Here is a 27,553-nt window from a genome sequence, read left to right on the forward strand (position 1 = left end):
ACAGGAGGAAACAGTGTTTTTGTTGGAGACTGTTTCCAACACCAGATTATACAAATCTGTTGTTGGAATGAGTGTTTTAAGCTTATTTCAGTATTTCAAAATAAGGTAGTGTGTGTATGTGTGTGTGTGTGTGTGTGTGTGTGTGTCCAACCCAGTGCAACAGCATAGCTCACTGATGTGTCTTAAAGAGTTGGAGTGCTTATGATTTGTTGGCAATAAGTAAAATATTAAGAAATCAGGAGACTTGATCTCTAGAAATCCTGAATACGCCTCAGGCTCAGTTTGTGTCAGGAGTGTGACTCTGTAGCTGTCTGTAGGTTTCTGAAGGAAACATGGAGGCTTTAGGACCCAGAGAGCTCGGCTCTCTCTCTGTACTCTCTGCTGTTCGGACTAATGCCACTGCTGCCGTCTGTCTCTCTCTGTCCCTGTTTCGGATAGAAAGAGTGGCTGCCTGCTGGATCTCTGCCTTCCCCTCTTTCCTCTCTTTCCTCTGGATATGGAGATCAAAGGCCCAGAGACTCCCAGCATCCAACAGCAGATGGAGAGCTTCCACAGACTACCTGCGAGCACAACTAAGTCTCATCACCCGAGAGCACTGCAGCTTTTGGAGTAGTTTTGCCTCCAGAGTTTTCTCCCCACCTGTGCAGAGGGAAACACAGAAGTGATACCTCTCCTGGTTAATGTTAATTTTTCTTCTTATCGCAGCCTCGTCCTGTGCGCAGAGCTCCAGGCTCTGAACTCTATCTCCTCCCCTTTTCTCTTTCACTCGTTCAGCTGTCACTCTGTCCATCACTCTCAGGATATCCCCTTCCCTCTTTCTAGGGTTTCATAATGCATCAGGATCTCATTCAGAGGCAGGGGTGGATTTCATCCCGCTGCTTTCTCCTTGTTTGAGGATATGGACGGGTATTGAGAGCTGCTTCAGCATGAATCAACAGACTGGGGTCATGGAAATAATAAAAGGTCACAGGCCAGTGCCTCACAGAGCCTCCAACTTAACTTTGAATAACTAATATGTTTTTTAATTATTAACCACTGTTTTCTAGCTGAGGCAGTTTTTCAGGAGCAGTTTTTTTGTATGTGTATGTTTTGGATCTGACGGATATACAATCATGGGGAATGCAGCAGGAAGCATGGAGGTACCCCAGGGGAAGGAGGGCAAGACGGTGTTGGCCCCTCCAGGCTCCTCGGGCTCCCAAAAAAGAACAGCAGGGCTGAAACTCCCGATGCCACCTGAGGAAGAACTAGAGCAACGCTTCGGCGCAGTGCTGGTGAGTTGTGACTTTGTGCAGCAGGTTAGGGCGCATGTCAACTTTCACGTGAAGAGAAAAGAGCACAAGGCAAACAGCAGTAAGAAACAAAGAATTTGGAATATGTTGGAAATGTGCACGTCCTCAGGACAAGCTTATCACAGTGCCAGGTACACAATGCCACTGTGGAAAGATACATAAGAGGTCCTTTATGCTGGAGCTTACTGCAGCATTAGGCTCACTGCATGGTCTGCTGGAGGAAGAATGATGATGAGGGGGGTCGGATCTGTTTACAGTTTAATAAAAGGTGCAACTAAAGTTTACTTTTCATTGTCACAGCTTTAAATCTAGCTTGGTTATAAAGAATCACGTTTATGATTCATTAGATCACCTTTTAGAGAAGGTTAGATGTTACAAAATGTTATTCACCGTAAAGCCTAAAGTATGTGGACACACCTGATGACACATTTTGGGTTTACTTGGTTTAGTCCCAGTCAAGAGAAATCTAAATGTTACAGCATACAATGATATTTTAGACAATGACATTCTTTGAGCTTCGCTTTCCAGTTTGCGTTTGTCCGTTTTCTTTCTCAATGTACCACCTTTGTGATTACTTCTGTTTTGATACACTTGACAGGTTCAAGATACCATCTACACCCACACAAATACTGCATCCTTTGTTTTTTTGTTTTTGTTTTTCATTTTGTTTGTAGTTTATCATAGTAAAAGGTGCCCTGTGGAGTTTCTTTAAAACAAAAGTTACATTCTGTGTTACTCACCAAAACACATTGGGTGTATCCTATAGGGATGGGCAGGAGAGCGTCCTCAAAACAACACGTTCTCATTCCCAGGTTGTCAAATACTGATGCTTTGTCACGCCCAAGCCACAACCTCGGGCTGAGAAGTTAAGCCAACATGGAAGTGCCAGAGCACAAACAAGCTGCAGTTCCTCTAATGTCCACCTGAGGCTGGCTCCAGAAGCCATTTAATCCCAACAGACCCTCATGTTAAAATGTCCAACTTTACAGCAGATATAAAAATGTTCACAGTCTGATACACAAAATGGTTTTGGTCTCTAAAGCTAATTTCCCCATTCATGACAACTGTACCGAGGCTGAGTTCTTATATAACTCACCCGTTTACATTTTATTAAAGCTTAAAGTTACGCATAATCAAGGGTGAGATGCTGTTAGTGATAAGCTGTCTGCAGATAGCGCCCTCGGCTTCTCAGTCAGATCCACTCCTCGCTCCTCCACAGTGCCAGCCTCTTACCCAAATATTATCAGTTCTGGCTTCCAAAAAACAAGATAGCAGCAACCGAAATGTCAAACTCAAGGCTTCACATCAGGAGTCCACAAACCAATGGGTGACGTCATGATAGCTATGTCCATTATTTTTGCAGAATACGGCCACGCCTCTTGGGCTCTGGCAGCAACAGAAAGGTCACCCTTTAGTGTGTCTCTAAATGACACACAGATGAAAGACATTAAAACATGTGGTTTATGTTGTGGAACTGTTGTGATTAGGTCTAGAACTTCCCTACTTCCTGTTGCCAGTAGATGGCGCAATCACCATGACACCTATAACTTACTTATAAAACAATTAACATTTGGGGCCGATTGGACCATGTGTACTGGAGTTACAAACCACTGTTCGGTGGCGAAACCTGGCAATTTGACACCTCGCCACGGTGACACAGTACGATGAAAACTCAAGCTTTGAGGAACTTTTAATGTCAAAGGTCTTTAGATGGTACAGACAAAATTTGAAATCAATCAGCTCAAATCTCTAGGAGGAGTTTGTAAAAGTACGACCCCTGGAAACGTCCGGAAATGCACAGAAATTACACATTTGATTAAAAATGGCGGAGAGAGACTTTTGTTGTACGTCTTGTGGTGCTACATGTGCCGACCAAGTTTCATATATGTAGGTGAAACCAGCTTTAGGGGCCCCTTCATAGAAATTTTGTTTGATGAGTTTTAGAGAACGTTGAGCCCGTCAAATATGCAGTTCATTTTGGAGAATAATAACAATTCCTCCAGTTTCAGTAGGGACCTCGCACCGCATGGTGCTCAGGCCCTAATAATCTAATGTGAGTAACTGAATATGGAAATAACTTGCGTATCCCTAGTATACTGGAAGTCTAACAAATATGTTGAATGCATTCTCTTCCTCATAAATCACTTGGAAAGCCCAGCAGGAAGCCTTCGTCTTTACTGCCTCTGCTGGTTCATCACTGTGTTTCTCACTTCATTGCAGCCACCTGTAGATCAGTGGAACAGTGTGACACCATCGGCACCACAGCCAGGTTCAATAAAGTGTACACAAAAAAGTGTACCAACATTTTGTGCTCGATGCAAATTCTCCCTTTTTATTGCCTGGCCTTCCCCACAACTCCGTCAAAGCCTCATTGACATATTCATTCAGTCACATCCCTCAGCGACCAGCATTCCTCCACCATAACCTGATTTTCTCTTCATTACTTTCCTCACTGAGCGTCTTCTGTTCACAACAACGTGCCCAGTGTCAAACTGAGCAGTGACAGACAGAAAACAAGGGAGAGACAGATTTGACTCTGACAGCACAGCTATGTTTAACATGTGGCCAAACGACATGATGAGCTGCATTCCTTTTGTCATTCCTGTCTGAGGAGCCTGTTGATATGTGAGGTTCATCATCAGCAAGCGCACTCCCTCTAACCCTCCTGAAGGTGAATGGAAATCAATTAAAGCCCTGATAAACCCTATTCTCTCCCACTGAGGCGGTTCAATCAATGAGTGTGAGCATAAAACACTCCCTGTTAGTGCAGAAACTCTAATTATCTCTGCTCAACGGCTCAGGGTTTTTTTTTCAATAGGAAATCTCCGAACCGTTCTCTGAGAGAGTCTGAAATTTTCTGATTATTTAAATTTTTCAGACATTTCATTCAACCGTTCAATTAAATTTTGAACAATGTTACTTCCACACACCCTGTGCCATCTGGAGCTGAAATACACTGCAGTACATGGCCAAAAGTATGTGGACACCTACTCATGGCAAGGGAACATCTCAGTCCAAAACTATGAGCATTAATCTGCTGCTCCAACAGCTTCCACTCTCCTTGTCTCTGTCTTTTCATGACATTACGAACCTGCTGCAGAGATTTGCTCCCATTCAGGCACAAGAGCCTCAGTGAGGTCCAGCACTGATGGTGTTTGGTGGTCAGGTCTGGGTCTCAGTAGCCCTTTTGAGTAGGAGTTGTGCAAATTTGCAGGAAAGCCCAATCAGTGTTTTTTCAGCATTGGCAGTATAAAAACAAAATCGGGGAGTGCAGCAAAATGCCGCCTACCTACTTTTGTTTATACAGAATGTGCCTTTTTCGGGGCAATGGGGGGCGTGAGCAAGTAACAAAACGTGTAGCTCAGCGTGTGACGTAAACAGTGACGTGGGAGGGAAGCCGCGGCTGGTCAGTCCTTCGGTGATTCTCTCGTAAGTCGGCCCGTTCTTCACCGTCCCCGTCATCTGACGGTTAATGGCCTCTTCGTTTGCGAGGACAAGGAGGGCGCGCAATTCCTTGTCTCCCCAGTTGCTCATCTTTACAGTGTCTGTCAGGTTTGTGTTTCCCTCTTGCTACTAGCTGCTCGCTAATTCCTGCTATCAGCTGTTTCCTGTTTATCCACTGCCAGTGAGTTGCACGTGCGGCGCCATCAACAGCCCCTCCCATTCGCTCGCAACTTGCGCAAAAAATCTGCGTCTCTTCTATTTTCCAGCTTGCTTCTGAAAGCAGCATGACTCGAACAGCACGTAGAATGGATGCGGTGTGAATGCTCTAACCCGTTAACATGCTCACCGAAATGAAAAACACATGTAAACAGTGACAGCGCTACCAAATGCATCGCTTGTGGTGTAAATGAGACCCTCTCCACACACGACTCCTACTACCTGACTTTTTGAAGAGCCGAGGTGTTGTGGCTCCGGCAGCACTGGTAAAAGCCATTGTTTCTAGCAAAGACGATGGAGAACAGGCGTTCTTCTTTGGCGCTCGTCCTCGGCAATGACTGATGTGCGTATACTGCCCCCGTCAGTTCCATCAGGAATCGACACGGCCCGCTGAGGGCAAAGTTGTATCCAGTACTTACGGTACCGAAAAAAAAAAACAGGTACCGACGTATTTTTTGCGTGTTGGCATCGACTTGGTACCGAAGTATCGGTTCTCATGACAACACTAGCTCTCATACGCATCTGTCATTTACCATCACATTTGTTTCTTCATTTTCTCCCTGTGTTCCGTCTCTCCCTTCACGTATGTCCGCTAGCCGATATTATGTTTGAATAGTTTGAATCTGATATATTTGAAAAATGTTGGGCAAGTGAAACAAGAAAAAAATACAGTTATGAGTCCTTGAAATTCATGGAAAAGTTTAGAATTTTTTGCCCATGAAAACGTGTCGGAACCCTGTATGTAGTTTTTGTACTATATGTCTGATGCTAGTTTGAAACACAGTCTGTTCACATATGTTGATATGATGATATCTGATATCAGCGAACAATATCTCATCTAATACAGATAAGGCTTCTGTTCTAGTCTTGTTTTGCATGGAGTGTTTGCATGTGATATTTTTACTTAGAGTTCATATCCGTATTGTACACAGGGTGAATTCAATCTGTGTTGCAGTGGACTGATTCGTGTGTGTGTGTGTGTGTGTGTGTGTGTGCGTGTGCGTGTGTGTGTGTGTGTGTGTAGGCTGTGTTGGGGTCGTGGGATGACCACTGCAGTGAATTAATGTGACCACAGCTTGCGTCTCGTGCCAACTGCTGCAGGTTTTTCTGCTTGAGCGTGTGTGTATCTGCAGGTGTGTGTTTGTATCAGTGTTCTGTCTTTCATGTGCAGAAAAACCTGGCGTCACTCTGCAGCAGTTTAACTTGTTCCTGCTGCATCTGAAATCACTTCTCCTCCCCACCCTGAGCTCAACACACTCCCAGCGTGCTTTTTGCTAAATCACCATTGTATCCCACCAAATATAGATCATCTCTACCACGCCCCCCATCTCCCCTCAACTTCTGCTGAGTCTGCATTGCAAATCTCTTGTGTTAAATGGAGAAGATACCGTCTGCATATTAAAGTGGCAGCTGTGTGTGAGGAGGTAAAAGTGAAGGATGCTGCAAACTGTCAGTGGTCTCATTCTGCAGAGGCTCAGAGAGATGACAGAGGGACAAAGTGTCAGACTTCCCTCAGAGGTGTGGATTTGGAGGGTGGAGGATAATATGTGTGTGCATGTACACACTTTCATGTATTTGTGTGTGTGTTAAAAGCCAGTGTGTGTCTCAGTGAGCAGCGTTTATTGATGCTGTGTTCATGTTGTGATGGATGTGTCTGATTCCACTGCAGTGTTTTCAGACAAACAGAATCAATGTGAAAGAGACCCAAATCTGCACAGTAACAGTCTGTGACTCTGATAACGCCGGTGTACAGACGCCTCAGTCACATCCAAATTCACGTGGAGCACTTTTCCCTCAGTGTTTTACATAACACTTTGCATATTTCCCAACAGGGAATGCGGCAGTGGGTGGAATTGTAAATGTACATCTGTGGATTTGTGTACTGTATTTACAGGCTGAGACACAGGCAGAGACGAGGAGAAAACATTTACTGACTTGAGATCAGCTCTGCACTTTTAGCAGGTGAAGAGATATTTAAGAGTTTGTCTGTTAAACTGAAGGTTGAAGGAACAAATTATTATAAATGCTGTCTCTAAATGACACCTTTACACCTGACTTTAATACACATTTAATATCTTTAGACAGGATAGAACAGCATTACACACTGAGCTTTGTTTCCATACACATCAGCAGCTCTTGTAATACTGTGTGCTGCATGGCCAAAAGTATGTGGACGGTCCTATCCCCAGCTCCATACAGATTTATTTTCTAGGTTTGTGTGGAGTTGAGAAGCCTGCACAAAGCGCAAACCTCAACACAAACGTGCAAGGATAGTGAAGGCATGATGGGTCTTGCTCTCCCTCGATGCCTTCGTTGCTTACGTTGTTTAGGCAAAAGGAGTGGCATCAGTTAGGGCGAGGGTAAGAAGGTCAGGGTAAGCCAATCAGAGGCAGAGTAAGGCAGAGTAGAGCGGGTCACGCCTTTGCTATTGTAGGAAATGCAAATTTGCAACCTCAGCCCCATCTGTCACCTTTGGCATGATGGGAAACCGGCCTGCAGGAGCAGAGCTTGGCTGTGTGGCAGTGTTGGTGCGGAACATGTGATGCCTGCTGGCCCAAAAAGACTTTTCGCCACATACGTTTTCATAATTTGATTCATTAGATCTCAATAAACTGTAAAAGTCAAAAAGCTGTAATTAAAAATTATTTTCATACCATATATACAGTACAGGCCAAAAGTTTGGACACACCTTCTCATTCAATGCGTTTTCTTTATTTTCATGACTATTTACATTGTAGATTCTCACTGAAGGCATCAAAACTATGAATGAACACATGTGGAGTTATGTACTTAACAAAAAAAGGTGAAATAACTGAAAACATGTTTTATATTCTAGTTTCTTCAAAATAGCCACCCTTTGCTCTGATTACTGCTTTGCACACTCTTGGCATTCTCTCCATGAGCTTCAAGAGGTAGTCACCTGAAATGGTTTTCCAACAGTCTTGAAGGAGTTCCCAGAGGTGTTTAGCACTTGTTGGCCCCTTTGCCTTCACTCTGCGGTCCAGCTCACCCCAAACCATCTGGATTGGGTTCAGGTCCGGTGACTGTGGAGGCCAGGTCATCTGCCGCAGCACTCCATCACTCTCCTTCTTGGTCAAATAGCCCTTACACAGCCTGGAGGTGTGTTTGGGGTCATTGTCCTGTTGAAAAATAAATGATCGTCCAACTAAATGCAAACCGGATGGGATGGCATGTCGCTGCAGGATGCTGTGGTAGCCATGCTGGTTCAGTGTGCCTTCAATTTTGAATAAATCCCCAACAGTGTCACCAGCAAAACACCCCCACACCATCACACCTCCTCCTCCATGCTTCACAGTGGGAACCAGGCATGTGGAATCCATCCGTTCACCTTTTCTGCGTCTCACAAAGACACGGCGCTTGGAACCAAAGATCTCAAATTTGGACTCATCAGACCAAAGCACAGATTTCCACTGGTCTAATGTCCATTCCTTGTGTTTCTTGGCCCAAACAAATCTCTTCTGCTTGTTGCCTCTCCTTAGCAGTGGTTTCCTAGCAGCTATTTGACCATGAAGGCCTGATTGGCGCAGTCTCCTCTTAACAGTTTTTCTAGAGATGGGTCTGCTGCTAGAACTCTGTGTGGCATTCATCTGGTCTCTGATCTGAGCTGCTGTTAACTTGCCATTTCTGAGGCTGGTGACTCGGATGAACTTATCCTCAGAAGCAGAGGTGACTCTTGGTCTTCCTTTCCTGGGTCGGTCCTCATGTGTGCCAGTTTGGTTGTAGCGCTTGATGGTTTTTGTGACTCCACTTGGGAACACATTTAAAGTTTTTGCAATTTTCCGGACTGACTGACCTTCATTTCTTAAAGTAATGATGGCCACTGGTTTTTCTTTAGTTAGCTGATTGGTTCTTGCCATAATATGAATTTTAACAGTTGTCCAATAGGGCTGTCGGCTGTGTATTAACCTGACTTCTGCACAACACAACTGATGGTCCCAACCCCATTGATAAAGCAAGAAATTCCACTAATTAACCCTGATAAGGCACACCTGTGAAGTGGAAACCATTTCAGGTGACTACCTCTTGAAGCTCATGGAGAGAATGCCAAGAGTGTGCAAAGCAGTAATCAGAGCAAAGGGTGGCTATTTTGAAGAAACTAGAATATAAAACATGTTTTCAGTTATTTCACCTTTTTTTGTTAAGTACATAACTCCACATGTGTTCATTCATAGTTTTGATGCCTTCAGTGAGAATCTACAATGTAAATAGTCATGAAAATAAAGAAAACGCATTGAATGAGAAGGTGTGTCCAAACTTTTGGCCTGTACTATATGTGCAAAGTAGGGATGTCACGATACCAAAAATTCAGTAGTCGGTGCCGATACCAGTAAAATTACACGATGCTCGACACCAAAGTTGATACCACAGTACAAAAAAATAAAAAATCCTAAGATCCCACTTATATTTTTTCTTTTTCTCTTTACCTATTTTTCGTTGTAAAAAACATTGATCAACATCCGCAATAAACTCAATAAACTATTTAAATATTTACTATTTAAATCACGCTGACAGCATTTGAGCCAACCACAAGAACATGTGGAGTTTCGTTGGTTTCATTTATTGTTTGTCCTGTCCCAGTGCAAACGGTGTTTTTTGATGTCCGTGGTCCAGTTATGGAAAAATCAAACGCCCCAGTACAATAAATCAAACGCACCCCAACGGCTGTGTTTCTGAAGTAGACGCGCATGCGCAGTCACGTACTGCTGAGAGTGAAATCCCTGATGGTTAGCTTATACGCAGCTGGTTCAAGGTGTTCTGTGTTGTTGAAATTAATTAAACAAAATTACATGGAACATATCTGCTTATTATGCTACTGATTTTATTTGGGATATTTTTTGATGAACTGAATGACATTTAACGGCGTGTTGCATGTCTCGAAGGCTGGGCTAATAGGAGACCACCGTACTCTCTCCCAGGGGAGGGGCCGGGGGAGAGAGGGAGATGTCCGGAGTCCAGACAAAGCTCTGCACGGAGCATGAACGGTTCAGAAGCAATTCGGAATGAGTTAAAAAGAATTAATAAACAGACAAAGTGGTGTTTAAAACTGCATATATTGCTAGCAGATCTATTTTCTGGCCTAAAGTGCGGCTGTGACTGGTTCTGAATGTGGGCTTTAGCAGCCAATAGTATCCAGCTGAAGGCAGCCGCTCTCTCCTCTTCCTCGTCACCCCCTCGCTCTGAATGTAGGCATGGACTGTAGCGCTATATGGCGTGTACTGCCCCCGTCAGTTCCAGAAGAGTCATAGCACTGATTCTTACGCTGGTATCGGTTCTTCCGTTTTTTCAAAAAAATGAGTATCACTGGATATTTTTCATCATGGTATTGAAAGGTATCGCAAGTATCAGTTCTCATGACATCACTAGTAGGGATCCTTTCCATAACGTTGTCAGACACTGATAATAACAGTCTGAGCCTGTCAGTGACAAAAACAAACACTGTTAGTGGACGTATATTGACGGTGTCAACATGTCCAGAGTGGTTACATTGCAGCCTGTTTTACGGCTGCCGGCTGCAGCGCTCTCCGTCAATACTGGACCAGTTTCAAAAATTGTTTCCAATTAGGCACTTGGAGATAAAATGAAGTTTACCTTTAAGCTTGTCATCAATTCAATCAATCAATTTTATTTATAAAGCCCAATATCACAAATCACAATTTGCCTCACAGGGCTTTACAGCATACGACATCCCTCTGTCCTTATGACCCTCACAGCTGATCAGGAAAAACTCCCCAAAAAACCCTTTAACGGGGAAAAAAACGGTAGAAACCTCAGGAAGAGCAACTGAGGAGGGATCCCTCTTCCAGGACGGACAGATGTGCAATAGATGTCGTACAGAACAGATCAGCATAATAAATTAACAGTAATCCGCATGACACAATGAGACAGAGAGAGAGAGAGAGAGAGAGAGAGAGAGAGAGAGAGAGAGAGAGAGAGAGAGATGCAGGTAATGAGAGTAGCTTACAACAACATTATTGAAAGTAATAATATTATAGTTATAGTTCTGGCTACTGTGGTACAATATGTTGAAAGTCTGTATTAATATCTGGCAGTATACATGTGTGACAATAGTCATATGTGTATAATAACAGTAGAAGTATGACTAATGACTAATGATAACAGCAGCAGCAGGAGGCATCTGGCAGGACCACGGCAGCAGCACAACCACACACGTCACGCTGTCCAGGCACCGCTGTGATATGAGTTAATCTGAGAGACAGTGGAGCACAAAGGCTCCGGAGAAGAAGCCGAGTTAGTGACATCCAGAATGGCCGAGTTAGCAAGATGCAGTAATAGAATACGAGAGAGAGAGAGAGAAGGAGAGAAGGTGCCCGGTGTATTATAGGAGGTCCTCCAGCAGACTAGGCCTAAGTCAGCCTAACTAGGGGCTGGTACAGGGCAAGCCTGAGCCAGCCCTAACTATAAGCTTTATCAAAGAGGAAAGTCTTAAGTCTAGTCTTAAGTGTGGAGACGGTGTCTGCCTCCCGGACCGTAACAGGAAGATGATTCCACAGGAGAGGAGCCTGATAGCTGAAGGCTCTGGCTCCTGATCTACTTTTGGAGAGTTTAGGGACCACGAGTAACCCTGCGTTCTCAGAGCTCAGTGTTCTGGTGGGATAATATGGCACTATGAGCTCTCTAAGATATGACGGAGCTTGACCATTTAGAGCTTTATAAGTTAACAGTAGGATTTTAAATTCAATTCTGGATTTTACAGGGAGCCAGTGCAGAGAAGCTAAAACAGGAGAAATATGATCTTGTTTCTTAGTTCCTGTTAGTACACGTGCTGCTGCATTCTGAATTAGCTGGAGAGTTTTTAAGGACTTGTGCTGCTCATTCCTAAATATCCTGGCATTTAATTTGTATATTACAATGCATTTAGAGATGGAAATCAGAACATCTATTCTGAACTATTTCCAGTCAGATAAATGTATTGATCCTGACGTGATTACATGTGAAACAGTCAGATTACATGCAGAGCAGACACAGTACACACAGTACTGTATAAGACAGCAGAAAGAGGGGGGGGGGAGGGAGAACAGAGATTTGACAGTAATTATTCAGCCTCTGCTGCAGACACAGCTTGTTTCTCTGCACATAATTCCATTTATCCGTCCTTTTGGGATCGTCAGCACGTTTGTGAATTCAGGAATACATCATTCAGCGACCCCCCCAAAAAATGTCCCGCTTCTGTCAGCTGAATTCAACACGTCTTCTTCCTGCTGCTACTTTGAGCCTCATTATCTTGAATTCAGAACTGTTGGTTTTAGGGATGTCCCAATCCAGCTTTTTCACTTCCGATTCAATACCGATATTACAGCCTTGAGTTTTGGCCGATACCAATACCGATCCGATCCAAGCACGTATTATACATATTCACTTATTTTGTTGTCAGTCATGTTAGAAAAGGTTTGATCAAGCAAAGAACAACTACTTAATCAGGTTAGTTAGAATGATCCACAACAGTTGGTATGAGAAACTGACCTGTTTATTGTTAACAGGGTTAAATAAACAAACTTTAAACTTGAACATTAACATTAAATAAAAAATATAGCTGGTTTGCTTTGGCTGCTTTGGCCCCTTAATAAATAGAAAGTGATCAACACAAGAAATCTTTAAAATGTCTAACAATGAAATTAAAATAGCAGCAAGACTCCACACACTTGTGCTTTGGCCCCCTAATAAATAAAAAATAGATTAACACCACAAGACATTGTTGGCATTTAACAAACAATGCAGCCTTTCCTTTTCAGTTATTTTAGTAGTGTTTTTGTAGTCCATCCATGGCTCCAATTTCACTAATTGTGCCCAAAACAATGCCATCAGTGCTCTTTACTTAAACAGTAAGAGTGTAAACCAAATAAAAATATCACTCTCAAAAAACCAGAGCAGAAAACAAATAGTCAGTTAACTAAGTTGACCGCTACTCCTCTGCCGTCTGCATACTGGCCTGGTGGATTGATAGTAAGAGCTGGAGCGGATCACTGGAATAGACTGCTTGAATCGCGGAGCGCTGAGCTAGCCGGAAAACCTGGCACGGACTCCGTGAAAAACTGGATCGGAGTTCATGGATTGGCATTTTTCCATACAGTCCGATCTGATGCCGATGCCCGTTTTTTGCTAATATCGGCGGCCGATTCGGATCGGGACATCCCTAGTTGGTTTACACGGAGCAGAGATGGATCACACTTCTGCTGTGATGTTGAAACGGACCTCAGGTGGCTGCCCAGTCACTCAGCATACGTGTTCACTGCAGGTGTGAAGGACTCTGATTTCACTTTTGAATGCCACTTTAAATCAGCGTAGATGAAGCGGAGTCAGAGGGATGTGTGAACACACTGAAGCCATTGTTGTGCAGGTTGTCATGGAGAGAGTGCCAGTTTGAGTGTGACAACATGCTTTCACACTTATTATGTCTTAGTGTGTATAAACGGATCACACGGCCATCAGAGAGCTCGAGATGAAGATTAATCTCATTAAAGCTTGATGACTGTTCCCTCACAGGCTGTAGTCTATGACCTCACTGCAGCACAGTGTCTTCATCCCTCTCCACATCACACCAGAGATTGATGTGATTAAATGATTAGATGTGGACATTTGTTGCTGACATGCGCTCCAGGTATGAACAACATTCAGTGGAACACATGCAGCAGTGTTCTCAGCTGAACAACATGTGCTGTAGTTAGACATGAATGAGAACAGCTGACTCTGTTTTCTACATGTGGCAAATTGTCCTCTGATGTTTTTGGATAAGTTTGGTGATATTTTATATTTTTCTTATCGTCAACAAATAATAACAATAATTGATTCTTCTAACAAATATTGTGTGTGCATCCAAGCCAAAATTAATGTCCATAATGGCTCCTTTCTCTCAATGTGTTGTTCTACTTTTTTCCTTTTTAAGCAATGGCACAATTTATTAAGCATTACTAAATTTTTGTATCCAGAGAGGTGATGTTCCTCGTCCCCAGAGCCAGTCTTGGGCGCCAGGGATCAACACACCCGGGCCCCGCCCCTGCCTGCTGCCTGGCATGCAATGCACCGACCCTGATTCCTGTCCCTGTAGGTTGTGGGTCCGCAGAGCGACAGCTCCATGTTACTTATTTGGGCCCCGGTGTCCCCGTACCGAGGCAATCAATGTCTGAATATGTCATCAAGGTCTTCTTGAGTCGCTCTTAGTCTGGCCCCTCATCTGGGACCTGTTTGCCTTGGGAGGAGACCGTGGATACAAGCCACTGAGATGAGTTTCCTCCGTGGGGTGTCTGGGCTCAGCCTCAGAGATGGGTGAGGATGGATGTCCTGCCAGATTCACAGAGACGACATTGGAGACGGCTTATGGCAGTGAAATGAACATAAAGTTCACAGGCAGCAGCTCTGGTGGACGACCTGTGACATCTCTGACCTCGTGTTGTGTGATCTGGCTTAACATTTTAGAACTCATGACATGAACATGTTAGTCTGACCGAAATGGTCCCAATCAGACCCAAACTGGCCGAGGCGCTCTGAGCATGCTCCACAGTTTCCGCCCCGGGCTTTGACCCGGAAGTCCAATAGCATTAAATGTGTAAGAGAAGAAGAAGCCGGTAACAACATGGAGAAATCTATATCCAGAGCCGTGACTTTTTGGACGGACCAAATGTACAGAGCTGTAAAGTTGTCCACCATGGTAGCAGTTAGCTGCTAGCTAACCGTAGCTAACTTGTTTGTCCATTGTTTGGTCTGTGATGTAATAGGTCAACAGGAAAAAGGTCCAATACTAACAAGCTGAAAGGGGGCATATCTCCACCTATCGTAGAGGAGTCGCACGTACTTGGCTCAATAAATGGATTCCCCTCCCGTGCTTGTATACTGGGACAAGGACAGTAGGCCAGTTACATGTCCTCGTCCAGCTGTGACTGCAGCTCCACTTCACTGTACATGTAAACGTACTGAGTGTTTGGTTTGTCCGTAGTGGGCTACTGTAGAAACAACATGGCGATCTCTGTAGACAAGGACCTGCTGCTTATGTAGATATAAACAGCTCATTTTAAGGTAATGAAAACACACAACGATCCTTATTTACAGGTGATTACACGCTAAAGAAAACATACTTTAGCCTGGGTTTGTTGAAGGTGGCAGTACTGTTTGGGCTGAGAAAGCCTGTGAGTTTATCTATCTCCTTTAACTTTAGCTTATATTGGAGTTATGCTATGTAGCGTGTGAAATAGAGTATGGTGAATGTGCTAGGAAAGGTAGTATCAGCACTGTCTCTACCTGGAGCTTGCATAAATGGAGCCTGGGTTTGTTGAAGGTGGCAGTGCTGTTTGGGCTGAGAAAGCCATGTGTAAGTAAGGTAAAGGAGGTTGTTGGGTTGGTGCGGGGAGCAGTGAGACCTGGCATTAGGGGAGTGTCTCTGGGACGCCAGAGATCACTGTCTAGCCTCCTGGAGGTGTCGTGGGACCAACTAGATGAAACACTGGTGAAAGGAGGTTCGCACCTGATGACTCCAAAGACATGTTAGTTATTACTGCTCACTGGTTTGTATAGTTAAGCCTTGATCACTGAGCACTGATCCTTTCTCATATCAACACATTTGTGTCCAGTATTGGAGAGAAAAGTCTTTTGTGTGCATCAAAACATCTGAGATCTTTATTTCATCTCATGAAAAATGGGAGCAAAAACAAAAGTGTTGCTTTTGAATATTTGTTCAGTGTAGTTAAACCCTTTCTGTCAGAGCACCAGAGTAAACTAAGGTTGTGTTTCTGTGATCCAGCAGGTCAAATATAAACCAGCACATATTGACCCAGCAGCTCCATTCATCAGGCCTGATTTATCAGATTCACATCCAGCCTCTCAACAGCATTGATTCACTGGGCTGTTTGGAATTTGCTGTGTCCCTGTTTTTCAGCCGGGCACACATGATGTCTACACAGCAGCTTTCTGTGTGTTTCATTACTTATCTCCAAGAATTGTACTTGATCTGATATTATAAAAGAACAAAAGTCAGATTTGGTTCTGTGGTTCAGCTGGAGCTTATCTCCCGGCCCGGAGGTAAAGCATGCATCAGATCAGAGATACGTAAGCACTGCTGGACACTCGTCAGCAGACTGAGTCGGTGTCGATGACTCCTCGCTCTCACCAACCTCTTGAGCCGCTCAGCAAAGACGAGAGCTGGAGGTGTGAGGGCGGCAGAGAGGAGGAACAGATAAGAGATGAGGAGGAAATGTAGCATTTAAGCAAAGCGAGGAGATAGCTGACTGCATGTCGTCCTTGAGTGGGTGTCTCCTGTCGACTAGCCCAGTTTCATATGTGTGTGTGTGGGTTATAATTAGTACAGCTGATGCGTCTGTGTGCTGGAATCTGTTTGTTATATGGGACACCACAATGGGTGTGAAGTGTGTGTGTAGTGAGAATCTTTCATCAGGACTTCTTAGAAACTTTGTGAAGAACACCAAGGACGAAACTCGTCCTTATCGGCGGGTTTTTGTTTTTAATCATCCACATAAACAGAGTTGTCTTCGACCACATCAGCTGATGCACCACAGTGTTTGTTCTGATCAGAAAGCAGCATCAGCTCAGGTTTTTCGAAACAAATTCTGACATCACATCCAGAGATGAAACACACAAAGCAACCTGTTTAATCTGTAGTTGATATTTTGAGTCTTTTTACAGTTTATGAGGAGGTGGTGAGTCACACCGCGACGCATCATCAGCAACACAACTGTTACTGTGTTGTGGCAACAGATTTGCAGACTTGCAACATCAACACAGCGCTGAGTATGACCAGTGGCTTCTGACTCACACAGTGACTCAGCACTGGACCAGTGACTCAGAGTGACAATGAAATTATTGACACTGGAGCTGTGCGTTATTGAAGAGCACTCTGTAGTGGTGTGTTCAGGGACCACTGTGCTTGTTTACCGTCATTGTTTGTAGGACGGAGTTGCTGAGTTTGAGGGTTACCTGGAGTTTGTAGCTACAGCACTTCACCTGTGTCTGTGGATCATTCAGATGACCATAACTAGTCCTGCCATAAGTAATACTGAGAATATAGATTAGTGCAGGTTAGTGGTTTTGAGATGCATGCTGACTGTTGTTTTGGTATGTATGCCTACGAACACTTTGTTATAGATATTTACAGAAAAATGCAAGTTGATTTTTTTCTTCTACAGTACACACGTGTTTACTTTGTAAAGTTACAGGGCCCCATTTTTTTTTGTGTTAAATAGGGATGCACCAATGTATCATTCGCCTTGTTGACTGTCATCGGCCTGTTGGCAAATAAGGTGGTGGCAGTGGCCAATGTTTTTCTGTTGTGTCACATCAATTTTGCGCAGGCTAAAAGCAGGGCGTCAGCAGGAGGAGAGCAGGTTAACATTAGCTGTTAGCAGCCCATGGCAGCAACTAACAGCTTACAGAGGTGGCATTGAGTTACATTATGATGCGTTCAAGCTCTGTTCAGTAAAAATGAGTATTATGCTGAGGGAAATTATAACGTTCTCATGATGTGTTTAGTGTAATCTTGTAAAATGTAGTTTTTTTGGGAAAAAAATGAAAAAAATGAATTCAGTTGTTTGAAGGAGATATTTGTTGATGTTTTCACAGAGTGTAACCTATGATGTATGTCGTAAATAGGCTTTTGAAGCTGTTACTTAAAAAAGTAAAAAACATGTAAATGTTGCTTCATAAAAATCTATGATTGAATTTGTGCTTATTTCAAAGGTAGTGTAATGAAGGACTGAATGACTTTAAAACTGTTCAGTTATTTTTTAATATTGCAGATTTCAATGCTGACTTCTACGTCGGCCTACAAAACAACATCATCCCTGGAGCACTCTGTTGTAACACATGGCTCATGTTGTGAAACGGTCACAGTTGGGTTTAAGCAACAAAGGTCATGTTTTGGGTCAAGATAAGAACATTTGTTACATAACAATAATGTAATGTGTTGAAAATACGTCACGAGTGAAGTCAGTGCGCGATGATTGTACAGAAATTACATGACCTTATGTTAAAAAAAAATACTGACCTCTGGTTTCACACGGGACACAGACTGTGGTCCCCTGGATGAAAGTCTTGTGCTGTTTGACCCGTCCACCTCCCCTCCGTCCTGCCCTGCTCAAGCTCTCTTCCTCTTTCCTTTACGTGAGTTGCTCTCAGTGTCAAGTTCTGCAGATGGGTTTACACTGGAGTTAGCTGAAAGCTTGGTGCATCTCATAAAGATGCTTAAAGGTGCCTTTGGTGGTGATGTGACACGCTGCAGGGCGTGACAGTGTGTGGGTATTTGAGAAAGGGCTGAACACGAAACTCGCCAAATCCTGTCATCTGCAACCAAACAGAGGATCATCTCAACTGGACCAGAACTAGTGTTTTGTGAGCTGCCATTTTAAATCTGGATAGAGTGAATAAAAAAGGCTGCAGTTGCTATTGATGGTAGCTTGGCTATTTAAAGGGGAACTAATGTTGTTTTCAACCTGGGCCCTATGTTCCGATCTGCTTTTGTCTAAATGAGTGATAGGATGTTCAATATGTGACATGTCTCCAGTATGAAGCTAGGGCTGACCTGCCTGCAGCCCGTGAGCGCGCGCTATATTAAATAATAGGGCACTCAGACAGCGTCAAACAACGTCAAAATACGTCCACTAAAAGTGCATTTTTTTCACACAGATAGGCTCGGATTGTTAGTATAATTATCTGACAACATACTAATAATCTGAGCCTATCTGTGTGAAAAAAATGCACTTTTAGTGGACGTATTTTGACGTTGTTTGACGCTGTCTGAGTGCCCTATTATTTAATATAGCGCGCGCTCACGGGCTGCAGGCAGGTCAGCCCTAGCTTCATACTGGAGACATGTCACATATTGAACATCCTATCACTCATTTAGACAAAAGGAGATCTGAACATAGGGCCCAGGTTGAAAAAAAAAAAAAAAAGTTCCCCTTTAAAAATGGCGGTGTTGTGCAGGATGTCTGGTGTCATGTTAGTGGTGATTCTCTCTGACCAATCAGTGGTCTGCAGTGTTGTATCGTCAACCGACTGAGGTGGTACCAGAACAGCTACCAGGTACTATCCACAACTTGTGCTGATGGAAACCAAAACAGATCAAGTCAAGTTGAGCTGCACCGTACAGTGGAAACACAGCATATGTAACTAAAGATGTTCTGTGCATTCACCCGATCAAATCATGTAGTTGACCTGAAGTGGTGGTCGAGTGGTGGTAGATCTGTTATTGGCTCACCGTGACACTGACAAACAGCTGACAGCAACTTGAGACATAATTAGCTTCCCAGGTGATGTCATTGTGTCTTGTGTTGCACCACTGAAGGAAAGTACACTGCTAACAGCAGTTTACAGGCTACAGTAGATAGAGTGTTACCGAGTTAGCTGATCGTAGCATATTGAAGATTAACAGCATCTACAAATGTCAGCATTATTCAGGTTATCTGCTAACTGTGCTACTTTATTTTCAACACCACTGCCAACAGGAAGTTGTCTGTCCAGGAAAAGTTTCCAGTGTTCTCGCACTCAATAAGACGTCCACTCAGAGGTTTGAAAGCTGAAGGAACATTTCTGTTGTAACGCCAAAGACAATTTTTGTTCTTTTCGGGACCGGAAAATATTGCAGTACATTTGAAAATCACTTTAACACATCTTTGTGACAGTTTGCCTTTCAGCTGGACACATTTCCCATAAGACAGATTTTGCCCTTTTTACTCAAAACTCTCTTCTTTCTCTCTCTGTTTTCAGAACACGATGAATCTTCCTCCAGACAAGGTGAAGATCCTCAGTCAGTATGACAATGAGAAGAAGTGGGACCTGATCTGTGACCAGGTGGGTCTGCGCTCTGGATTTACCGCCTGTCATCCTGCACCTCCCTCTGGTTTCCTTAAAGAAAAATAAGCCAATTAATGTCACATGTTTTATGTTCAGTGCTACGCAGAAGCAGTGTAGAGCAATCAATACAGTGACTGATGCAATGTGAATACCAAACATCAGAAACACACACACACGAGGAAGCTCATAAATATTGTACATCACCGTAGTAACCACAGGAAGATCTATAACAACCTGCTACATGAATGGAGAGTGACAGAGGACACCTGTAACCATCATACACTCAGTCAGCTAAACTTTGATCCCTGTAAACGCTCACTGACAGATTTCAATAACAGGCAGAAGAGATTAAAGGGGTGTGTGTGTGTGTGTGTGTGTGTGTGTGTGTGTGTGTGTGTGTGAGTGAGTGTGTGTGTGTGTGTGTGTGTGTGTGTGTGTTACAGCTGGACTGTATGAATAAAACTGCTGCACAGCTGTAACAACCATTTCTTGTTCAGATCGACTCCATTTGCATAAGAGACGCTGTGTAATCAAACTGCCTGAGAGACCCGGCTGAGCTCTGCCCTCTGGGCCCCCCTCCTCTCTCTGCAGTGCTGCAATCAAATATAATTAGAGCTGTGTGTGTGTGTGTGTGTGTGTGTGTGTGTGTGTTTCTCTGAATCTTCAGGAGCGGTTTCAAGTGAAGAATCCACCATCTGCTTATCTGGAGAAACTGAAGAGTCATCTGGATCATGGAGGAGTCAGTCGGAAGGTACAACTCAGCAAGTTGCCGTTTGGTGTGAAAAATAATCTCAGAAAAGCATTTTTAAAATATGAAAAATGTAGTTGATAAAATTCTTTACCTTTTTGTGGCAGGGAATGAAAACAGTAGTCTTCACTGCCGGCGTTTTGACTGCACACCAAATTGTTTGTCAGATCTGTTCACACAAATGTTCGTAAGAGATTAAGGTTTAGTTCACCACAGGTATTTCTGAAAACAGGTTTTTTTCCTCCTTCAGTGTCAAAAAAAAAAAAAAATCTGTCCACCACAAACGCAGTTTTAAAAAAGTCTTTGTCCAAATGAAACGCACAAACACAACTGAAGAGTTGTGAAGAGCATACCAAACCAACAGGTGACAATATAACCATAAATGTTTACCAGTCATGCAAAGATGATATTTGTCAATCAGAAGCCTGAAATAAAGTGGGTCCCCCAGACCCAAAGGCAGAGCAACACATTCTCACTTTCATCTCGTCAGACTACTGATGCATGGTCAGTGGCCTGTCACCTCAGAATATGGTGTGCTAGGTACCCCTCCCGTGTCAGTTTTGGACGTTCAGGGACGATGTGTCAGTTTACACTCGGTATATGTGTCATTTCTTTAAAAAAGGAACTTCTGTTTTCAATATAAAGTAAATTTGCATAGTGTACTACAACATATTGCATCGGCGATATGAGACCCAGGGCGTCTCATATCGCCACTAAAGGGTGCCTCTGTGCGGCGGTATCTGACGCCAGATGAGCCACCGACCAAACGTCTCTATTTGATGCGATGGGTGTGAGACCGGGTCGGACAGAGGCACAGGCTAAGCCCTGCATGTCCTCAAATCCCAGTACGGCCCCTGCATACACCTGACCTGTGGGGCTGCTGCGACTGGCCCCTGGCCTTTGGTCCTTTTGCAAAAGTGGCCCTCAGGCAAAGCAAGTTGTGTATCCCTGGTGTAGGAGGCCAACATGAAAACGTAGATGGCCCTATCAAGAGCCAGTGTTCGGTTTGTCCATTCTAGGCTACTGTAGAAACAACATGGTGGTCTCCCTGGACAAGGCCCTGCTCTGTATGTAGATACAAATACTTATTTTAAGGTGACGGAAACAAAAGGATTCTTAGTTTCAGGTGATTATAAACTAATGAAAACTAAGTTATGAATATTATAGACCATTTCTGCTAATAGATGCCCCTGAATCCTTCCCACTGGACCTTTGAAAAATCTAAATTAACTTTGATTTTATCCACCAGGAATTTGTTTTCTTTATTTGTTGCGGTTGTTGTTTGTAAGATTTACATTTCCACTGCCCAAAACTGATTAAAAAACTGTTCTATCTAGATTTGGGTCACAGCGTTAAAGCATAAATCACAAAACACATTTATTGTTAAGGAATCTGACCTGTAGTACGTCTCAAACTTGGATCACTCTTCGTTTCAGTCTACAGTCAGTTTCCCTCTTGTGTCGCTGCAGTGTTCAAATCATTCTAGTAATTGTTAAAAAGCACTCTGCAGGTATAAAACTGTCTGGTTGAAAAACTGACGCAGTAAAAATGTTAAAATCAGGCGACACAGTATAAAACCAGTGTGTAGATTTATATCCTGGTCAGAGCGTTCGCCCAGACTTTTTAATTTTCCTCCTTTCATTTAATCTGTTTATGAATTGTGACTGAGTGGAATCAGGAGTTGAGACCGTATTTATGAATGGGATGGATTACTAAATGACCATAGAGGACTTCACAGTATTTATTGTTTGTTTCGCTGGCAGGAAACTTTGAAGTGTGATTGCTCATTAAGTCCAAGCTGCTCTGACTTTTGCATTTTCTGAATAATTAAGTGTTTTCTGACTTCCTAACTTCACTGCATGTTTCCTCTCAGTTTAAGAGACGTGTCCAAGAATCCACTCAGATCCTGAGAGAGTTGGAGATTTCCCTGAGGACCAATTACATCGGGTGAGTCTCACACCAATTCTCAGAGGCTTTGTCCAGATCAAGCCATTGTTAGAGGAGAGAAGCTGATTATATCAGACAAATTAAAACTGAGCCAAGTTCGACAAAAGCCTAAAATAAAACTTTTTTAGTAGTCTGTACTAAAATAAATCTCCTTTAGAGGACAAATGTGTTTGTCTACATGGATGTACAAAACATTAGTGTCCAGTTGATATAAAACCCTTTAAAAAGCTTCTTGAAGACATTAGTTTTGCCTCTGCAATTAAATTAATCACACATTAAATTAAGACTTTAACATCTTACCTGAACGTTGCTCTGGAACATTTCAATAGAACAAACTCAGGTGATGTTGGAGAAGACATCATGTGATTTTTGTGTTTAAAGTGCATCTTTTTGTGCTTTATTTTGTAGTTTTGAAATCTTAAAATGTTCGTGTTAACTTTGTGTCACTGAGTTGAAACCTGTTGTCTCCTTGCAGCTGGGCTGAGGAGTTCCTGAATGAGGAAAACCAAGGCTTAGATGTTCTGGTAGATTATCTGTCCTTTGCACACAGTGCTGTCACGTAGGTATCCGCTTGAAACGCCATTATCTGTCATTCCTGGAACAGTCAAGTCTTAACTATGCACGTCTTATCTCTCTCACACAGTCACAGCTGTATCAAACCACCACAGGCTACATTTGTATGAGAATAAACTCTGATTCTGTGATTCACAGGCACGATGTGGACACTTTGGACAACGGCACGCTGCCCACAGACAAAAGCAAAATTGTGGACAAGTCAGTGGAAGATCTGAGCAGAAGTGCCAGTAACTCACCGACCCACAGTGCCTCTAAGGCCAGCAAGGCCTTCACAGTCAGGTACGGGCGGTCAGTGTGGGCTGATGGGAGCGAGTGAGTCATGTGAGGATGAGGAGATGATGTCCCAGCTGAGATCTGTCTTTCTGTGTGGATATGTAGGGGGATATAATGTGGGTTTAACGATCTACTACTGGACCCATTCAGTCTAAATTTAGTCATCAGTAGTAAACAAAAAAAGCAAACTACTAACTAACTACAGGGCAAGAATATGCAAAATTCAACCAAACTGCAGAAACTCAGTCAAAATAACACTGTGATCTTATGATCTTATGTGTGGCGTCAGCTTGTAATTTACATTACAGCTTACTAAGCACATTTTTATTGGGAGTGGCAAGAAAACAGCCATATCTAATGTTTTCAAACAGTTTGTGGTGTCATTAGTTGCACCAAAGATACTTTAGTCAGGACCAATTTAGTCAAAGACAACTTGATTACAATTTGCAGTATATTTGATGGTATGGCTCTGTTCTGGGACCTCTCTGCCTCTCCTTGGGCCTACACAGAAAGCCTAAGGTGAAGACAGCAAACTGCCCTTCCACATGCCTATGTGGTAAGCCTGAAGGCAGAGAGAGCAAACCTCTCTGCCCTTCCACGAGCCTACATGAAAAGCCTAAGGCAGGGAGAGCAGCAAAGACCCCCTGGGAACAGAACAGAGCAGCATCAATGACAAACAGAATTGACATTGATAAGTCAGACACAGCCTGAAAAGGAGGAGCTGGGGTGGAGGCTGGTTGCAAAGCAGCAGCATGAATCATAGATCATGTTTTTTGCTTAAAACATCCAAGTGTGATTCTAAAACACCTCCTTCCAAAACCGTGGCTCATTTATTCTCCCTTTACAAACGAAAACGGATCCGTTCATTTCAAACTTTACGACCATCGCTGCCCTCGCACTTCCACGTGTCCTTTTTGGTAGCACAGACACATCCAATGGATGGCACTAGAGGGCAAAGTTAAAAGTCTGACAACAACAAACGAGGCTGCTTTTGTAGACGGCGGTGATCTGTGAGGGCATTGAATACATCATGACATGTGGACAGTGAATTCTTTCTCACTATATTATCGATTCATTTTGTTCCACCATTTCTAAAGTGTCTTCGTAGTCTCCTATGGACACATCTCACTCAAACTACACCACACTGCCTCCACAACCTCTGGTAGTACTACTCCATTTTGTCTGTATCCATAAGCTTTCAGGAAAGTGCAAATATGGACAAAGTGAACGCAGACTACAGACAGAAGGCTCACGCTGGAATTCCACTGGATGCGTGTCCGTTGCGGAACGGCTGTGCTGGTTATCCGCTGCGTGCTCCGCCGTCCGTCAACACCCACTGGCTGCGTTTGCTGTGTGGAGTGGTGCAGCTGCGCCGGACAGCGGGAGTCATGAGGACCCACGAGATCTCGCGAATTCACACATAATCGCGCGATATAACAAGATGTAGTTTCTATAAACAGAACCACAAAACCAGAGGAGTAGTAGGAAGACATCTGGGTGCACCTCCATGATTAACATCTCCTCGTCCATGGTGTCAACGGGGTGAAATGACGTCTGAAAACCTCTGACCTGTTGACTTCAGGCCTGCCTCTGCCCATTATGACGTTTTCAAGGTGTAGTGCAGGGAAATATGATCCGCCGTGAACACTGTGTATTTTATTTTGAAAATTAACCAGATGTTTTATTTTGTGTCTGTGCACGACTTCCTGCCCCGCACGATCTGCTCTGTGCCGTTCCGGAGCGCAGACGCAACCAACACGCATCTGGTGGAATTTGGGGGTCAGTCTGTGTCGGTATATTTATCTGTTAAACACAAATGAGCCGTTAGTCTGCAGCTATAACAGGTCCAACTCTGATGGTGGGTGATTAGGTTTTGCTCATAGTCAGTGTTCCACTTCATCCCGAAGGTGCTGGGTGGTGTTGAGGTCAGCCAGTCAATTTCTTCCACATCAAACTGGGAAAACTGGAGCTAGCTTTATGCACGGGGACGTCATCATGTTAAAACAGGAAAGAGACAAACACAAACTGTTGGAGCGTTGGAACTCCGTCTCCATCCAAACCATGAAAAACAGGTCCAGACCAAAATACACTCCAGTATGTAAACAGGGTCGTCCACATACTTTGGCCATGTAGTGTCGGTAAAAACTCAAAGAGGAATTTGTAAATCCAAACTATTTGAAAATGGCCCCGTACTGTACTGAAAATATACAACAGTTAGCTCATATTACCTGCATGTGCACATGCTGTAGACTTGTGTGTACACTATTTCACAAAACACAGAATTATGCACACACACACACACACACACACACACACACACACACACACACACACACACACAGAAATCCTTCATCTGCTGCACAGATTTAATTCAGTTTACGCAAACACAGTTTCTGACAAAACATTCCTGATCGTCTGACAGATGACACAGTTGTAGCTGTTTGCGTTTGATATCTAAATACTGACACACACACACACACACACACACACACACACACACACTTGGCTGATATCCACACATACACTGATACAGATATCTTTGATGATGTCATGTGGTCAAACAGAGTTCAAACATATAACTTTATTTGTTATCTTTATTTAAGTAGGTTGAGTTAAGCTGATTTTTATTTCATCTTTGAGTCATAAAGATAAAGTAAAACATATTTAAACAACACACTGAGACCAGGATGTCATTTTGAAGGGTGAAGTGAGCACATCAAAATATTTATTACTGTATTACGGAATTTTGAAAGCACAATCAAGATACAAAAAATGCTGATATACATTAGATTATACTGCAGAATTAAAACACAAAAATTAAAAAAATAATTATATTTTAATTGTTTTATTAAGTTATGATTAAACAATAAAACATAACTCAGTTTTTATTATTATAATTATATTATTATTATAATATTAATAGTGCTGACACACCTTGGTTGATTTATAGTTGTCGTGTCACGTCAGGTTATCTTCATGTTTTACAGCTTTGATGTTCTGAACCGTCGGAGGAAGACACGTAGTTTTGTGTTTTAACTTGACAGCCGACAGACAATAATCTAATAAGCTCTGACAGCTGTGTTTTCAAACAGAATGTGAACTCTGCAGGTTTATTCAGGGGAAATGTCACACTGCTATGAAGCTGTAACACATGAACACACACACACACACACACACACATTCTTAGACATGTAATCGTTCTGGTCTGGAGCGTCTGCATTCTCGTCATCGTCCGGCGTCTTCTTGTTCTGACTGCATGTGTGTTAATAACCTGTTTGAGTGTGAATGTGAGAAATGTCTGAGCGACAGTAAAACCTGTCATCAGACAAAGAGGAAGTTACCAGTTTGAACTCTTCTTATCTGCACTGATCTACAACTTCTCTGTGCACTTTGTTGTGATGTCATTTGGAAGATGATGATTGATGTATGGATTATAAATATCAAACGATCAAATCACATCCAATCATTGCAGCCACCACTCTGCTGCAGAACAAAACCCACTAAGTGTTAATAAATGCATATTTTAGTGCAGGTGTAGGGACGACCGAGCCATAACCGCAGCGTTTCTCACCTGCAGATTCAACTCTCTCCAAAACAGGAAAGCTCTGAGGAACTCTCGTGTTGTGAGCCAGACAGACGACGTTCATCTCTGCATCATGTGTTTACGTGCCATCATGAACTATCAGGTACTTCAAACCACCATCTTTGTTTTGTCATGGCCTTTAATGCATTTGTCATGTTTGACAGGTATGTATGGAAGCCTGTTTCTGCCAAAACAAAACATGGATTAAAAGTTAATAAAAAAGTGAAGGGATGATTAAGAGGGATTACTTCTGTATGAGTCTATACATTGCTCTTAGAAATTCCTCCAGAGCAGATCTTTAAGTTAAAAAGTGAAATCCAAAGTCAAATTTATGAGATCAAAGTTGTGACCTGTCTGCTAGCGAGGGGTGTAGCGTAGTCTTGTGTGACCTGCCTCCCTTACTTCAGAATGGGAGTCTGGGGACATTGGTCTTTCGTTTTGTAATAGAAATGGGCGGGGACATCCAGACCACGTGACGGTGTTGCCATAGGTACGGCACGTGTGTTACATGTAACAGAGACGTTGCAGCTCTGCAATATAGCTGAATCAAATGAAGTTATATCCATTTTAATCTCTTTTTGCGATGCACTGAATGCTTCCTTTTCTGTTGTACTACGTACAATAATTTGGGGAACAGCAATT

At 43.1% G+C, this 27,553-nt stretch overlaps 1 protein-coding gene across 4 annotated transcripts in view; it reads left to right on the forward strand.

Annotated features, from left to right (window-relative positions):
* The first annotated feature begins 416 nt into the window (after window positions 1-416).
* fmnl1b (formin-like 1b) overlaps window positions 417-27,553 on the forward strand; it is a 56,949-nt gene continuing 29,812 nt past the window's right edge. For 2 of the 4 annotated variants that reach the window (XM_033612176.2, XM_033612175.2), the window contains exons 1-7: window positions 417-1,271; window positions 19,698-19,781; window positions 20,452-20,535; window positions 22,406-22,479; window positions 22,955-23,038; window positions 23,191-23,334; window positions 26,906-27,014. In XM_033612176.2, coding sequence (XP_033468067.1) covers window positions 1,113-1,271; window positions 19,698-19,781; window positions 20,452-20,535; window positions 22,406-22,479; window positions 22,955-23,038; window positions 23,191-23,334; window positions 26,906-27,014 — 738 coding nt within the window. In that variant the 5' untranslated portion in view covers window positions 417-1,112. The remainder of the gene's footprint in view (window positions 1,272-19,697; window positions 19,782-20,451; window positions 20,536-22,405; window positions 22,480-22,954; window positions 23,039-23,190; window positions 23,335-26,905; window positions 27,015-27,553) is intronic. The other 2 variants (XM_033612179.2, XM_033612178.2) reach the window with 1 other exon arrangement.

The sequence above is a fragment of the Epinephelus lanceolatus genome, chromosome 21 (genome assembly GCF_041903045.1).
Source record: "Epinephelus lanceolatus isolate andai-2023 chromosome 21, ASM4190304v1, whole genome shotgun sequence".
NCBI classification, from domain to species: Eukaryota; Metazoa; Chordata; class Actinopteri; order Perciformes; family Serranidae; genus Epinephelus; species Epinephelus lanceolatus.